Source organism: Amblyraja radiata, chromosome 7 (genome assembly GCF_010909765.2).
Source record: "Amblyraja radiata isolate CabotCenter1 chromosome 7, sAmbRad1.1.pri, whole genome shotgun sequence".
NCBI lineage: Eukaryota > Metazoa > Chordata > Chondrichthyes > Rajiformes > Rajidae > Amblyraja > Amblyraja radiata.
This window is the reverse complement of record NC_045962.1, coordinates 41,965,628-41,981,073: the sequence shown is the minus strand read 5'-3', so window position 1 is coordinate 41,981,073 and position 15,446 is coordinate 41,965,628. Positions and strand designations below refer to the sequence as shown.

General features: G+C 43.0%; 1 protein-coding gene across 1 annotated transcript in view; it reads right to left on the bottom strand.

Annotated features, from left to right (window-relative positions):
- spag16 (sperm associated antigen 16) overlaps positions 1 to 15,446 on the bottom strand; it is a 677,853-nt gene that overhangs the window by 402,412 nt on the left and 259,995 nt on the right. The window contains exon 13 of the mRNA XM_033024314.1: positions 1,129 to 1,314. Within this exon, the coding sequence (XP_032880205.1) occupies positions 1,129 to 1,314 (186 nt within the window). The remainder of the gene's footprint in view (positions 1 to 1,128; positions 1,315 to 15,446) is intronic.

The following is a 15,446-nucleotide window of genomic DNA, read 5'->3' as shown; positions in this document are numbered from 1 at the left end:
GCAAAAACTCAATTTATATTTCATCTGTTCCTTTGAGATCTGGGTTATAAAAGTCCAAACATTATCAAATAAATTCCTTTCTCTAGATGACATGCATGCATTGAATGCCATATTTGAATACTTTGGCAGATTCCAAGTAAAGTTTGGGAGATGTTAGCATGAGAACTTTATTGAGATTCTATTGAATTCTTTAGTTTGCAAACAGAAATGTAAATGTTCTTCAGTGTGAGGGACGGGGTGGGATGGGGTGGGGATTTGTATAATATTAATGAAAATGCAGCTTTTGAGTTGTTAGTGATTGATGAAGTATAAGTGATGTTCCTTGATGATTGCTCCCAGGTGGTTGATGGGTGACCTCTCAGATGTATATAAAATCATGAGGGATGTGGATAAAATGAATGGTCTTTTACCTAGATACCAGACTGTGACACTAGATACAACCTTATTTATCCCAGGAGGGAAATTGATCTGCCCACAGTCATAAAACACAAGATACATAAAACATGAAATCAATGTGATGAGTAGAAAGGATTGGGGATGTGCAAGGATTGCGGAGGGGAAGGGGGGGGGGGTCCAACTCAATTGATGCTGAAACAAATATTGCAAACATTGTACCAAGAATAGTTGCTAGTCTTTTCCAAACTCATTGCAGATGAAGAGTAAAATTCAAACTAAGACACTTTTAAAAGAATCATTCCATAATAAAACATACAAGCAATAAATCATTGCATATGACAGCAATAACCTACTCGTGCTATCACACTCTTCCAATATTCTTCTTCTGATTCACAAAATAAAGATAACATAAGAAACCTAACACAGGAAATAATGAATCCTTAGAATTGTTTAGAATTCTGAAAGCGCAAAGATTAATTCATACCATGAACCACAAGGGCAAATTCTATAAACATTCACTTAAAGCATTATTATAATAATATCCATTAAAAAAAATTTTAAAGCATCATTTAATTTTATTTCTTACAAAGTTGAGTTAACAATGGAAATTGAGTGATGTACACAATAAGAGCTATCCTGCAAATTCATTAAGTGAGAGTTTTGGACTGAATATAAAAACATAACAATCAGTACCTAAAAATTTCATGAATTATAGAAAAGAAAACTCCTCACCTGTTAATATCCCAGATCCTAATGGTGTTATCCATGGAACAAGATGCAACAAAGTCACCGCAGGTATGCCACGAGCATCCCCAAACAGCGTGAAGATGCCCTGTAAATGTGAGTACACACTCAGCCTTTGCGAAATCCCATATCTTCATTGTCTTGTCTCCACTGGTTGTGGCAAGCATATTACCACTGCAGAGAAAAGAATTGATAGCATGAAACTTTAACACACCATTTCTCTTTCGGATTGTCTTCTACAGGGATTTACATTTAATACTGAAGAGTTGGACTATCCATGTGAGCAATGCAATACAATAGACAAAGTATTTTACTCTGGACAGAATTATGCACAAAATGTGTTTATTTTTCTCAGAAATAAAACATTAGTTAAATTGCTTCGAAGAGCTTTAAGGCAGTGAGCCTAACATCATTGGTGGGGAAGTTACTGGGGGAGATTCCTAGAAACAAGAGCACGTTGTGTTTGGATAGGCAAAGACTGATTAGGGATCGTCAGCATGGCTTAGTGTGCAAGAAATTGTGTTGCACAATTTGAAGTTTTTTTGAGGATGTGATGGAGAGGATTGACAAAGCCAGGGCAGTGGAGATTGTCTACAGCAAGGCATTTGACAAAGTCCCACATGGTAGTCTAATTTGCTGGATCACAAGGGATCCAGGATGAGCCAGCTATTTGGATACAAAATTATCTTGGTGGAAGGAGTCAGATGGTGGTAGTGGAGGGCTGTTATTCAGATTGGAGGACTGTGACCAGTGGTGTGCCACAGGGATCATGCTGGGTTCACTGTTGTTTGTTAGCTATGTTAAAGATCTAGATGACAATGTTATGAGCTTGTTTAATAAGTCTGTAAAAAGGATTATCTAAGATTACAACAGGATCTAGATGAACTGAAGAAATGGGCAGATGGAATTAACTTGGATAATTGCGAGATGCTGCATCAGTTTAAATGATAGGGCCCTCAAGAATACTGTGGTACAGAGAGGCTAGGGGGTACAGATATATAGCTCCCTGAAGGTGGCAACACAGGTAGACAAGGTGATGAAGAAAATGTTTGGTATGCTTGCCTGCATTGGTCGGGATGTTATGCTGCAATTGTACAAGTCGCTGGTGACACCACACATGGAGTATGTTGTGCAGCTCTGGTCACCTGTCTATAATAAGGATGTCATTAAGATGGAAAAGGTGCAGAAAATATTCACAAGATGTTATGGGACTGGATGGCCTGAGCTATAAGGAAAAACTGGATAGGCTTTGACATTTTTCCCTGATGCGTAGGAGACTGACGGGTGACTTTGCAGAGGTCCATAAAATCATGTGGGATGTAGAAAAGGTGGATGGTCACAGTCTTTTTCATGTCATAGGGGAGTGTATAACTACAGCAGATTTAAGATGAGAGGAGAAAGATGTAAAAGGCACGGGGCATTTTTTCACACAGAGGGTGGTGGGTATATGGAACGAGCTGCCAAAGGAAGCTGCGGAGGCAGTACAATTGCAACATTTAAAAGACATTCAGAGAGATACATAGATTGGGACTGTTTAGAGGAATATGGGCCAAACAGATAATTGGGACGAGCTGAGCTAAAAAATCTTGGTCAGCATGGATGAGTTGGGCTGATGGGCCTATTTCCATGTTGTATGAATAATGACTGAAGGTGCTAAGAAAATGCAGTCCAACTCAATCGTCTTCAACAAAGTTGTCTTCAAATACATTTGGACAGGTACATTGATAGCATAGGTTTAGCCAAATATAGCAAAGATGTAGCCAAACGCGGGCAGATGGGACTAATAATAAGGATGGGCCATCTTGGTTGGCATGGGCTAGTTGGGCTGAAGGGCCTGTTTCTATGCTGTATGACTCTATGACTAAGTATCCTGTAGTTGCATAGTATAATAATATTGTAACGCAGTCAATAATTCATCTTTATCAATTACTCATTAAGAGACCCTTCATAAAACACTGCATGCAGTAAATGTAAATAAGTGTGAAGTAACTGTAACATTTTTTTTTCACATGTGCATCGCTCTTCTTATTCACACTTTCTGGATCAGCCTTCCAAAAAGTAGATTTCTGCTTGGCTCAGAATGAGCAACTAGTCAACCTTAAGACAAGTCTAGTTTATTATCGTTAGGAGTACCGAGATACAATGAAAAGCTTTGTTTGCATGCTATCCAGTCAAATCATACCATGAGCACAATCATGCACAAGTAAAAGTGTGGACTGACTGTAATGGATATTAGTAGATTCGCTTCTGGGACAGCATGAAAAGAGTCACAATGTTCTGGCATCATCTTGCAAATTTCAAATCTGCTATTTATACGTTATCTGTTACTATGTAAACAGCATCCACTGTGAAAAAAGGACTGGGATTCACCAGTGATTTTATGGTGAGCATTCACACCAATCCTTAAATAAACATTTACATATGTGTCACATATGAATAAGGTCAAGTACGTTAATCCCTTGCAGTGATCTTCAATTATCCAGCCAGTGAACAAGCCACTTGCTGATAGCTGATGCTATTTTTACCAACTAAAATGCATTTTATGTTCTGGCTAACAATGATGCTCTATATATAGTGTAGATTCATTATTTGAGGTGGAGATAAGACGTAAATAGTCAGAGGTATCTTCACTCATGTTTCTTCCAAAGTCATTGACCGGATTCAATATTAAAGTCCCCCAGCAGTTCTGAACATGAATGATGAGAGACTCTGGCTAATAAATATGATTATTTGACTATCTGTCAAATCCTTGATTTATTAATTTTTAAAGACAATTCTTCTATCATTGTCATCACTCCCAGCCATAAGTAAGGAGGTCTTTTCAGGGCTAAGAGTGAATGCCTTGTTCCCAAAGGATAAGTAGTTGGCATTTTTGAAGTAGTTTGATGTAGCAGAATACTTTGCAAGAGCACTTCGAAGGGCAGTTAAGTATTTGCCTATTGGTACGTTTAAACCAGGCCTGTAAGGAAGCAGGATTCCTTCATGATTTTCTCCTATTCTGCACACAATTTAAAGTTAAGCTCATCCAAAGCCTTGTTGCCCAAATCTTAATTTGCATTAACAACAAACTCTCCTTGGTGCTTAATGATTCTGCATTGGCTCCCAGCTCAGCAATGCTTTGAATTTAAAATTCTTACCCTGAGTTCATATCCCAGGATAGCATCTTCTCTTTTTACACTCTTTTTTGAATAACTTCACTCAACCATTTGTTGTTTAATTTTATTATCTCCCTATAACTGCCCTTATTAATCACCACTTCATCAACAACATTATCCCCAAGGCAAACCTAACTTAATTCTGTTGGATGTATTCACTTTCTTTTGTCTATTCTTTCCCTACCTTCTCTGCAATTTAAAATTAAGGTTTTTACTCTCTCAATTCTAACAATGGGTCTTGGATCTGCAAGATTCAATCAGTTTCTCATACCACCGGATCAACATTCCCAGCATTTTCAATATTTATCTTTCCAGGAGCATTGTCAGATGTACATAGAAATGTGGCTAACCTGGTGAAGCAAAAACACAAGCTTGCTAAACAATAAAAGCAATTGAGAGAGTTAAGTGAATGTGCAGCTAACATATTAAATCAAATCTCTGCAGTCCTGCTACATTCAGTATGAATGGTAGTGAAGAATTAAAAAAACTAATGGGATGAGGCACCTCCATAAACTTCTGTATCAACCATGATTAGGGAAGCATAGGGGAAGCTAAAGCTACTGCCACCATTTCAGTTAGAAGTCGAGGTCAAGGAAAGAGCGTTCATGTCATGGCCCCGTTGCCACCAATCTCTTCACCACCACACACGCACAAGAAGTGCAAGACGCCATTGTATGCAGATGCCGAGAAGTGAGTTCAGCTCTGACTGAACAATTTCCAATCTTGTGATGTGGATTCGATAAGTCCAGAAGCGATGATCCATTTTGCCTTCTTCCTGAGGTGCCTAGCCCCATAAATGCAAGCTGAGGCAATTCCATTGATCATACATAATATCACAAAACAGCTCAAAGACTAAAAATGTTAAAGGCATGAGACCTGATCACATCCTGTGTGTGCTGCTCCAGAATTAGCTGTGCATTGAGCCAAAATATTCAAGTACAGGCAACATAGCATCTGTAAGATGATATGGAAAACTGCCCAGTTATGTTCCACACAAAATTTCAATCTATCTAATTACTTTTCTGTATAGACTTTCAATCATCAGCAAGGTGATGGAAATTCTTGTTCACTGTGCTATCAAGTCGCAATTACACATCAATAAACTGCTTAATGATGTTGAATTTAGGATTCAGAGGGGCAATTTGAATTAAACATAGTTATAATATAGAAAATAGGCAAAAATTCCAATAAAGTGAGAGTAACGAGCCATGGCATCAAGCAGCCTTAATAAAACTGAAGTCAACATGAGGGGAAATCTAGCTGGTTACACCAAGCATAAAGCAAGATATTTGTGGCTATAACTAATCAAACATTTTAGGCTTATATCAGCAGTCAGGAATCCTTCAAGCATTGGACTGTCAAACATATTTGGCTGCTTTAAGAATTATCTTTTTCCTATATTAAAGCCGGATGTGTAGATGTTCATTAATCATTGCACTCTACTCAATTCCATTTACAACTGGACTAACAAAGGATGAATCATACGAATCATAACATCATATCATACGAGCTTTGTTTGTATGCTATCTAGTCAAATTATACTGTACATGAGTACAATCAAGACATACTCAAGTACAACAGACTTGCACACCAAAGAGAAAAATACTAGAGTGCAGAATAGAGTGTAAAAGGACTGTAACATTACATCTCAGAGAAAAGGTCCTATTTGAGGTAGGTTGGACGATATGCTTCTGCTTCTCGCATTCTGTGAGGACCGGAGCTTTTGAGAGGACAGTTCAAAGGTGTGATAACAGCAAGGAAGAAATTATTCTGAAATTGGTAGCACATGCTTTCAAGCTTCGTTACCTTTTGTGGACAAGAGAGGGGTGAAGAGGGAGTGACTGGGGTGAAAAAGGCCTTTGATTATGTTAGCTTCTTTGCTGACTCAGTGTGATGTCAAGATCGAATTGATGACTGGAGTATGTCCAACTCCAGTTCCAGTTCATTGACGTGGTCAGTCAAGTGCTGCAGCTGGGTGCACTTCCCATAGGTGGAATTCTGGATGTTTCCCTGGTTTCCCACATCATGCAGTAGCATACCACTGCCTTAACAGCATCCTGACCACAGTAGGCTTTATTGTGTGGAATTTTGGTCTCCTAATTTGAGGAAGGACATTATTGCTATTGAGGGAGTGCAGTGTAGAGTCATCAGGTTAATTCCTGGGATGGCAGGACTGACATATGATGAAAGAATGGGTCGACTGGGCTTGTATTTGCTGGAATTTAGAAGGATGAGAGGATATATAGAAACATATAAAATTATTCGAGGATTGGGTAGGATAAATACAGGAAAATGTTTCCGATGTTGGGGGATTCCAGAGCCAGGGTGACAGTTTAAGAATAAAAGGTTGGCCATTTAGGTCTGAGATGATGAAAAACATTTTCACCCAGAGAGTTGTGAATCTGTGGAATTCTCTACCACAGAAGGCAGTGGAGGCCAATTCACTGGATGTTTTCAAGAGAGAGTTAGATTTAGCTCTTACGGCTAAGGGAATCTAGGGATATGGGGAAAAAGCCAGCACGGGGTACTGATTTTGGCTGATCAGCCATGATCATATTGAATGGCATTGCTGGCTCGAAGGGCCGAATGGCCTACTCCTGCACCTATTTTCTATGTTTCTAAGAGGTGAGTTAAAAGGGTTCAGAGCTCGATCATGAATTGGCTACAGTGCAATGAACCAACCTATCCAGTCTCTCCTCAAAACTGAGATATCCAATCTTGAACAAATGATCCAATCCCAATCAAAAACATGGTAAATCTCCTATGTGCCCTCGTCACATCCTTTCTGTTAAATGGGAATGCTGAAAAACTTAGTAGGTTTCTCAGTCTCTGGTATTTTACCCAAAACTTAAACTCTTTCTCTTTCCACATATGTTGCTACATTTTTTCCAGCATTTTCTGTTCTTATTTGAGATTTTCAGCATGTTTTTTATTTTTACATCTTTTCAATTATTAAAATGACACATGTTGCCCCACCAATATTTTAAAAGCACATCACATTCCCAAACCTAGCTAGTGAAATGACCTTGAAATGGTTCGCAAAAGTTTAGTGGACCAAGACAGATGCATCGCCCTTCATGGTGGGTACGAGGCAATTATCAAATGAAAATCATTTTAGTCATATTAATAAAAGTGCTACAAAAGCTTCCCGTTGATGAATAGGAAAATATTATGTCAAAGCAAAATCATTTTATTTCCAGAGATCCACTTATTAATCACTTAGCTGCTTAGAATTAATATTTTACATTCTCTTTGCATAAAATACTTCATTTTTTTCCCCCTGATAATCATTTTTTTAATGTTGACTTTAAGCACTAAAGAAACAGCAATTCATCCTTTTGGACTATCAGTAAGAAACATAATCAATGATTACAAGTTGCAAAGTTCTAATTCACATTCCATACCATATTAACATATATTTCCCTTAAGGTTCTAATAAATAGCTAACTCATCAGCTCTTCCAAACCCACTACCTGCTCCCTCGACCCTCTGCCCACTCCCCTGCTGAAGTCCTGCCTCCCCGTTCTCTGCCCCTACCTCACTAATCTCTTCAACTCCTTATTGTCCCAAGGAATTGTCCCCTCTGCTTTCAAATCTGCTGCTGTCACACCAATCTTAAAGAAACCTGGTCTTGATCCCTCCTCTCTCATTAACTACCACCCAATCTCAAACCTCCCCTTTCTTTCAAAAACCCTGGAGCGTATCGTTGCGCCACAACTTCATTCCCACCTCCTTGCGTATAACCTATTTGAACCCCTCCAATCTGGCTTTTGCCCCCTCCATAGTACAGAAACTGCTCTCCTCAAAGTCCTCAACGATCTCCTCACCTCTGCTGACACTGGTTCCCTCAACATCCTCATCCTCCTCGACCTGAGCGCAGCCTTCGATACAGTGAACCATAACATCCTGCTCACTAGGCTCAAAGACCTCGGCATTGAAGGTTCTGCACTCAGCTGGCTCAGTTCCTACCTTTCCAACAGATCCCACTTCATCTCTCTCCATAACCACACCTCTGCTACAGCAGATGCTGGGGAGTCGGGTACAGGGGGCGCTGTCCTGTGCACGGCTGCCCTGCCAGCAGTTGTCTGTCTTTTCACCGTTTTATTTTTATTTTTAGTTAGTTAAAGTGTTTTGTTTGGAGGTCTAGACTTTTTTGTGTGGGGGGTGGGGGAAACTGCCTTTCAGGGTCCCTACCTGGTCGGAGAGGCAGCTTTTCTCCGGGCTGCAGCTTCGACCCGTCCTCGCGGCCTACCAGCGGGCCTGGAGAGGCGTTTCCTGTCGCGGACTGCCCAGAACCTCGGCTTCGGCGGCAGCACAGCGTTGGAGCGCTATCGTGGAGCGGGCGATGCCTTGCCTGGGTTGCCGCGCTGGAGCTCCGGTGAGCTGAGACCGCCGGGAACAACATTGCGGAGCTGCAGGTCTGTGGAGCAGCCAGCTGCGGGCGGCGGCGCCGAACTTTACACCGGGAGCCTGGGATCTCGCGATGAGATCGCCAGTTGTGGAGCTCCATCCGGCGCGGCCTTGTCGGCTTCGGAAGCCGCGGCCTCCAGTACGGAGGCGGCCGTTCCAGGGTTCCCATGCCGCTGTGAGGACTGTCCCGACGCTGGAGCACCACCACCCGGCGAGAACGGCCAGGAACATCGGGCCTCCGTAGAGGCAACTGTGGAGGCCTCAATAGGCCCGACTATGGGTGAACTGGGATTGGGGACTGGACTTTGTGCCTTCCCTCATGGTGGGAGCCATTGTGGGGGGATGTTCTTTGTGTTTAAGACTCTCATTGGTGTTATGGCTGTATTCTTTTTTTGTGTGCTGCAAAATGGCAAAAAGCATTTCACTTCACTACACCTCGGGTATGTGAATGTGACTAATAAAATACCTTTGATACCTTTGATACCACAGTCCCTCAAGGCGTTCCCCAAGGCTCCGTACTCGGCCCCCTCCTCTTCATCATCTACTCCCCCTTGGTCAGATACTCCGCCACTTCAACCTGGACTTCCACTGTTACGCCGATGACACCCAGATCTACCTCGGCATCAAATCCCCTCACAACCCCCCCCCTCTCCCATATCAACTCCTGTTTGTCATTTATAAAAACCTGGATGCAACATAACTTCCTCAAACTCAACAGTGATAAAACAGAATTCCTCCTCATAGGCTCCAAATCCACACTCAGCAAAATCAATAACCCCACTCTCACCATCGACGGCACCACTGTCTCCCCATCTCCCCAGGCCCGCAACCTTAGCGTGATCTTTGATTCCACCCTCTCCCTTGAGCCTCACATCCGCCATGTCATTAAAACCTCCTTCACCTCCGCAACATCGCCAAAATCAGACCCTCTCTCACACCTCCCGCTGCTGAAAGACTCATCCATGCCTTCACCTCCTCCCGACTGGACTACTGCAACTCACTTCTCCTTGGCATCAGCTCCACCTACATCAACCGACTCCAACTGGTCCAGAACGCAGCCGCCCGACTCATCACCCACACCAAATCCTGGCATCATATCATTCCAGTCCTCAAACAACTTCACTGGCTTCCCATCTCCCACCGGATCACCTACAAAATCCTGGTCCTCACCTACAAAGCCCTCCACCATCTGGCCCCCCCATATCTCACTGACCCCCTCTCCCCAACGCAATGGATCAGCGTTCTCGTCGCGCCCCCCGTCAGTACCCAGGCTGGCCTGGGGAAGCCAATGATCCTCCCAGCAGACTAAATTCTACAAGACGACGCCTGAGAACCAAGTCAAAGAATCCTAGTCATTATCCCAAAGCCGAAAGCAGCAACAACGACCAGCCTCAAGAGCACTTGGCAGTTGGGCCTGCTCTCCGAATACTACAACTGAATGTTGAAGGCCTATCTGCAGCCAAGCGACACCTCATCGAAGTCCTCGCCCACCAACACTCCATCGACGTCATCTGTCTCCAAGTGACTCACGTTGGGCACAGAGGAAGCGGGCCGTTACACCATCAAAGGTCAAAGGTCAAAAACTTTATTTGCCATTGTGCTTACACACATAGGAACTCTTGTTGTTTAAGTCAAATTAAAAATTAAAAAGACACACAGAAGACACATTATCTATAAAAACATATACTACTCTAGAAATAAAAAAAGAAAGTGCCTAAAACCCTATATAAAGGGGAAAGTGAGAGCATTGTAACTTGCACAAACCCTATATCAGGACATCAGTTCATTTTGTTTTGGCCAAGAGTCTCACTGTTGCAGGGAAGAAGCTCTTAAAAAAGCGTGTTCTGTTTGTGGCAAGGCTGTCCGCTCGTCTGTGCCTGAGGTTGTATGTGCAGTTTTTGTGTTTGAGCAGGGAGTGAGCTGGATGTAGTGTGTCTTGTAGGCCTTTCAGTAGGCCTTTGCTAACCAAGCGCAAGTGTTTGGTGAAATGGTTGCCAAGTCTACACTTGTCTTGCCATGTCCAAGTGATGATTCTCTCTGCTCTTTTTTGACAGCGCTGTGTGTAGATTGTGTTCATGGAGGGGAGTTCCGTTCTGATAATCAATGGCTTTGAACTTCTTTGCTATTCAGGACTGGACATGGCCCCTGCTTGGCCAGCCTTCACAAATGGGGCAGCAGCCCAACCCCACGGTGTGCTTGTGGAAAGCAGCAAACAATGCAACACATCATTGAAGCATGCCCTTAACAAAGACTCAAAGGAGGACTTGTCACCCTTCATACAGCAGATCAAGAGGCAACTGCTTGGCTAAAGGACTTTGCATTCGCTAAATAAATAAACCCCTACCAACCCTCACGGTCCCTCAGATCCACATCAGCCGGTCTCCTCTCCATCCACAAGTCCAACCTCCGCAGTTTTGGGGACAGAGCCTTCTCCAGGGCAGCTCCCAGGGTCTGGAACTCCCTCCCCCAACTGATCCGCAATTCCGTGTCCCTCACCATCTTCCAGTCCCGCCTCAAGACCCATCTCTTCATCTCTGCCTATCCTTAGCCCCACGTCCCCCTCCCTTTTCATCTGTGCTTGAATTGCCTCATATTGTGTTTTGAACTGAATTTCTGTCTTTAATTTGTGTACTAGTCATGTCTCTACTATTTATTTCATTCCGCTTACATGTTTTTCCTCTACTTGCTAAATTTTTGTAAGGTGTCCTTGAGACTCTTGAAAGGCGTCCATAAATAAAATGTATTATTATTAATATTATACTGTTATGAGGTGCTGTATTCCCCCAGTTTGTGTGTGGCCTCACAATGGCAATAGGCAGGCCCAGGACAGAAAGATCAGTATGGAAATGGAGAGAGGTTAAATTGGTTAGGATCCGGGAGATTCAGTAGGCCTTTGCTAACCAAGCGCAAGTGTTTGGTGAAATGGTTGCCAAGTCTACGCTTGTCTTGCCATGTCCAACCTCAAAATTATATTGTGCATCATTACTGATGCTGTTTCTCTGAGTTCTGAGACAATAATGGGGAACGAAGACACCCTGGGATATGCAGTAAGCAATATTCATCATTCTCGTCATTACAGAATGATTTTCTTGTTATAGCATGCAGAAGGATCCGGTATTGAAGCAAGAATATGTTTAGTTTGGGTAGGTAGAACACCTCGACAAATATTTATTTAAGAATACAATATTTTCCATCAGAAGCATTACAAGTCTACTTAAATCTGGATTGCATCAAGTGCAGCTACAGAATAATTATTATCTAATAGTTACGATGCAGAATCCTGTGAATGACCATAATTTGGTACATATGGACAGTGTTAACATTTAGGCAGTAGCTCATAGCTTTGTCTACTGGCTCAGTACAGCCAAAGTTCTGGAAACGTTGGCCAGAAAGTGCAGTCTGCCAAAATGTGGATCACAGTAACAAAAGGGACCATTCTGTGCAGCCATAACGATCGCTGTAATAAATGTGTGGACAATTTCCTGCAATTTCAGGACATCTTGACTAAAGTCTAGGAACTAACTGAATGGTGAAGCAAGCTAGTCATTACGGAGAAAAAGGACAGCACATAGTTGAAGTTCTGCATAGATCCTAGACCCCTCAACAAAGTCCTGAAATGGGAGATCCACAGACTACCAATCATAGAGGACATACTCTCTGAGCTGTCCAAGATGAAGATTTTCTCCAAATTCAATCTGAAGTCAGGATACCTCCACTGTGAACTGGATGAGGAGAGCAGTTTCCTAACAACCATGAATACCCCCTTTGGGAGATATCGCTGGAAGAGTTTACCACTTGGACTGAAAGTGCAGAGATCTTCCAGAAGAAGCTGCAACAAGCCCTAGAAGGATTAAAGGGAGTGGAATGTGTTGCAGATTATATCATCCTATTCAGAGTAGGGGATACCAAAGAAGACGCAGAAAGGAATCACAATGCAAGACTGCAAGAACTTCTTCAGCGATGCAGAGACAGAGGCATCAAGCTGAACCGGAAGAAGTCGGTAGTGAAAACTACTTGTATTACATTTCTAGGACATGTATTTACAGATGGTGGTCTGAAACTGGAACCGAAGAAGATCCTGGCTTTCCTAGCAATGCACAATCCAACTAATCCAACAGAAATCCAAAGATTACAAGACAGTGTAAACTACTTGGCAAGATTCCTGCCAATGTTGTCGGACACATTCGAACCTTTGAGGAGATTGACCCACAAGGATGCAGAGTGGGAATGGTCATCAGAACATGCCATGGCAATGTCAAAGGTCAAGGAGCTGTTGACAACGGCACCTATCCTGGCGTACTACACACCAGACAAACAGCTGAACATACAATGTGATGCAAGCAAGGCAGGTCTAGGTGCAACACTCATGCAGAAAGGACAACCGCTGTCCTATGTGAGTCGAGCATTGACGCCAACCGAGCAGAGATATGCTCAGATTGAAAAGGAGGCACTAGCAATAGTGTTTGTCCTTGAACGCTTTCATCAGTACATCTACGAACAGAGAGTGATCGTTGAGAGTAACCACAAGCCATTGGAAGACATCATCAAAAAGCCTCTGCATAGAGCACCAAGACGTCTTCAGGGCATGATAATGAGGATGCTACACTAAGACATAGAGATCAAATGGGTAAAGGGAAAAAAGAACCTTCTAGCAGATATGCTCTCCTGAGCATACCTCCCGGACACCACAGGATCGATTATATTCATTGATGTCAACGTAGTTGAGTCCATGAGCATGGGAGAGGACAAGGTCAAATGCATCCAAGCCCATACCGGGGAAGACAAAACACTGTAGACCGTTAAGAAAGTAATCCAAAATGGATGGCAAGATCACAAAGCAGAAGTCCCAGAGGCAGCACAACCATACTTCAACATCAGAGATGAGTTGAGTGTGCAAGACGACCTAGCATTCAGAGGAGAGAGAGTTGTAATCCCTATCACTCCATGCAAAGATATGAAGGAGACACTCCACACCTCTCACCTAAGAGTAGAAGGAACCCTCAGACGTGCAAGAGATTGCATTTTCTGGCCCAAAATGAACGTGAAGCAGTTCATTTCAAACTGTGAAGCCTGCAGGATGTATGAACAACAGAATCAGAAAATAACACTGATGCCCCATGACCTCCCAGATCGCCCATGAGAGAAGGTGGAAACTGATATGTTTGAACTTGAGGGAAAGCATTATTTAATCACAGTTGACTATCTATCTTCTTCTTCTTCTTCTTCTTCTTGCGTATGGCGTGCACAGCCTAAAGTTGTCGGACAACTTGTTCTATTTGATCCTATTTGATTGTGCACGCCGGGTTGATTGCATTTGTCGAAACAGGGCGGACCACGTGAAGGTTGCAATTTCCCACCCAGACTATCTATTTAATTTCTGGGAAATAGACAGACTGTACAACCTGAGCAGCAGGACAGTCATTGTGAAACTTAAGAATCACTTCTCAAGGTATGGAATTCCCAGCACTGTGGTAAGCGACAATGGGAAGAGGAGTTCGCCAAATTTGCCAGGAAATGGGAATTTGACCACTGCACAATTTCTCCAAGACATAGCCAAGCTAACGGTAAGATGGAATCGGCAGTCAAGGCAGCTAAGTGAGTACTGAAGAAAACCACCCACTCCAAAACAGATGTCCACTTGGCAACACTGGAATTGTGCAACACCCCTGCGCAAGGAGTGAACAGTAGTCCTGCACAAAGACTACATCGAAGGAGAACAAGAACGACACTTCCAACTACATCAAACCTCCGCAAACCACCTGGTGCTGAGATACTCACGGAAGAGAGGAAAAAGATGAAGGATTTGCAAGGAAAACAGTCAAAGATCTACAACCAACATGCCAAGGATCTGCCAATCCTGGAATAAGGTAATGTTGTAAGACTCAAACCTTATAAACTAGGAGATACCAGATGGCAGAGAGCAACAGTTCAGAAACGACTGGATGAGAGATCATACGAAGTCGAGACAGCGTCAGGACTTCTAATCCAACGTAATTGAGTGGATCTGAAGAAGAGCGGAGAACTACCCCCACACTAACTCCAGAGAAACCACCAGATGCAGAGAAGACTGATGGGCTTGTTCCACTTAGGCGATTTTATCAGCGGACTGTCGGCGACTGTCAAGTTGCTGGCAGTTGCTTGAAAAACTGGGAATTGGAATGGCGACTGTCAGAGTGGAATACACACACACAAACACATCGCAAAGGCGGGGGCCAGGGCAAGCAGGGGAGCGCTGTCTGAAATTCACACGGTACAAAATCAAGTTGATACTGACACACACCGCGATGAACAGGAAGGTTGGCGCTGTAATTAAGACTGCTAGCACAGTGTACGGTAAATCCTTTAAAACAGGGGAGAAGGGTGGAGAAGGTGGGAGAAGGAGTGGAGACAACTTTTAAGAAGCCAGACAACTTTTAATGCCAAAGATACACAGCTGTGACGTTCGGCGGACATTTAACATTTAACGTCGGTTATCCTTGGTTCTGAAAACTCCTGCTTATGTTTTTTTCCCCCAATGAGCCAATGAATATGACCGGTCAGCAAAGGCGATTAACTAAAACTACCTAAGACTACCTCGATTACCCATAACTGCCTGGCGACCCCACTACAACTGCACCCACGACTACAGGATAATCAATTTTCTACATGGCGACCAATTCAACATATCCAAAAATTTGCGGCAACCATCCTAAGGCAGCAACTAGTTCCCAGAATGCGGGAACTCCTCGCGACCATGAAGGA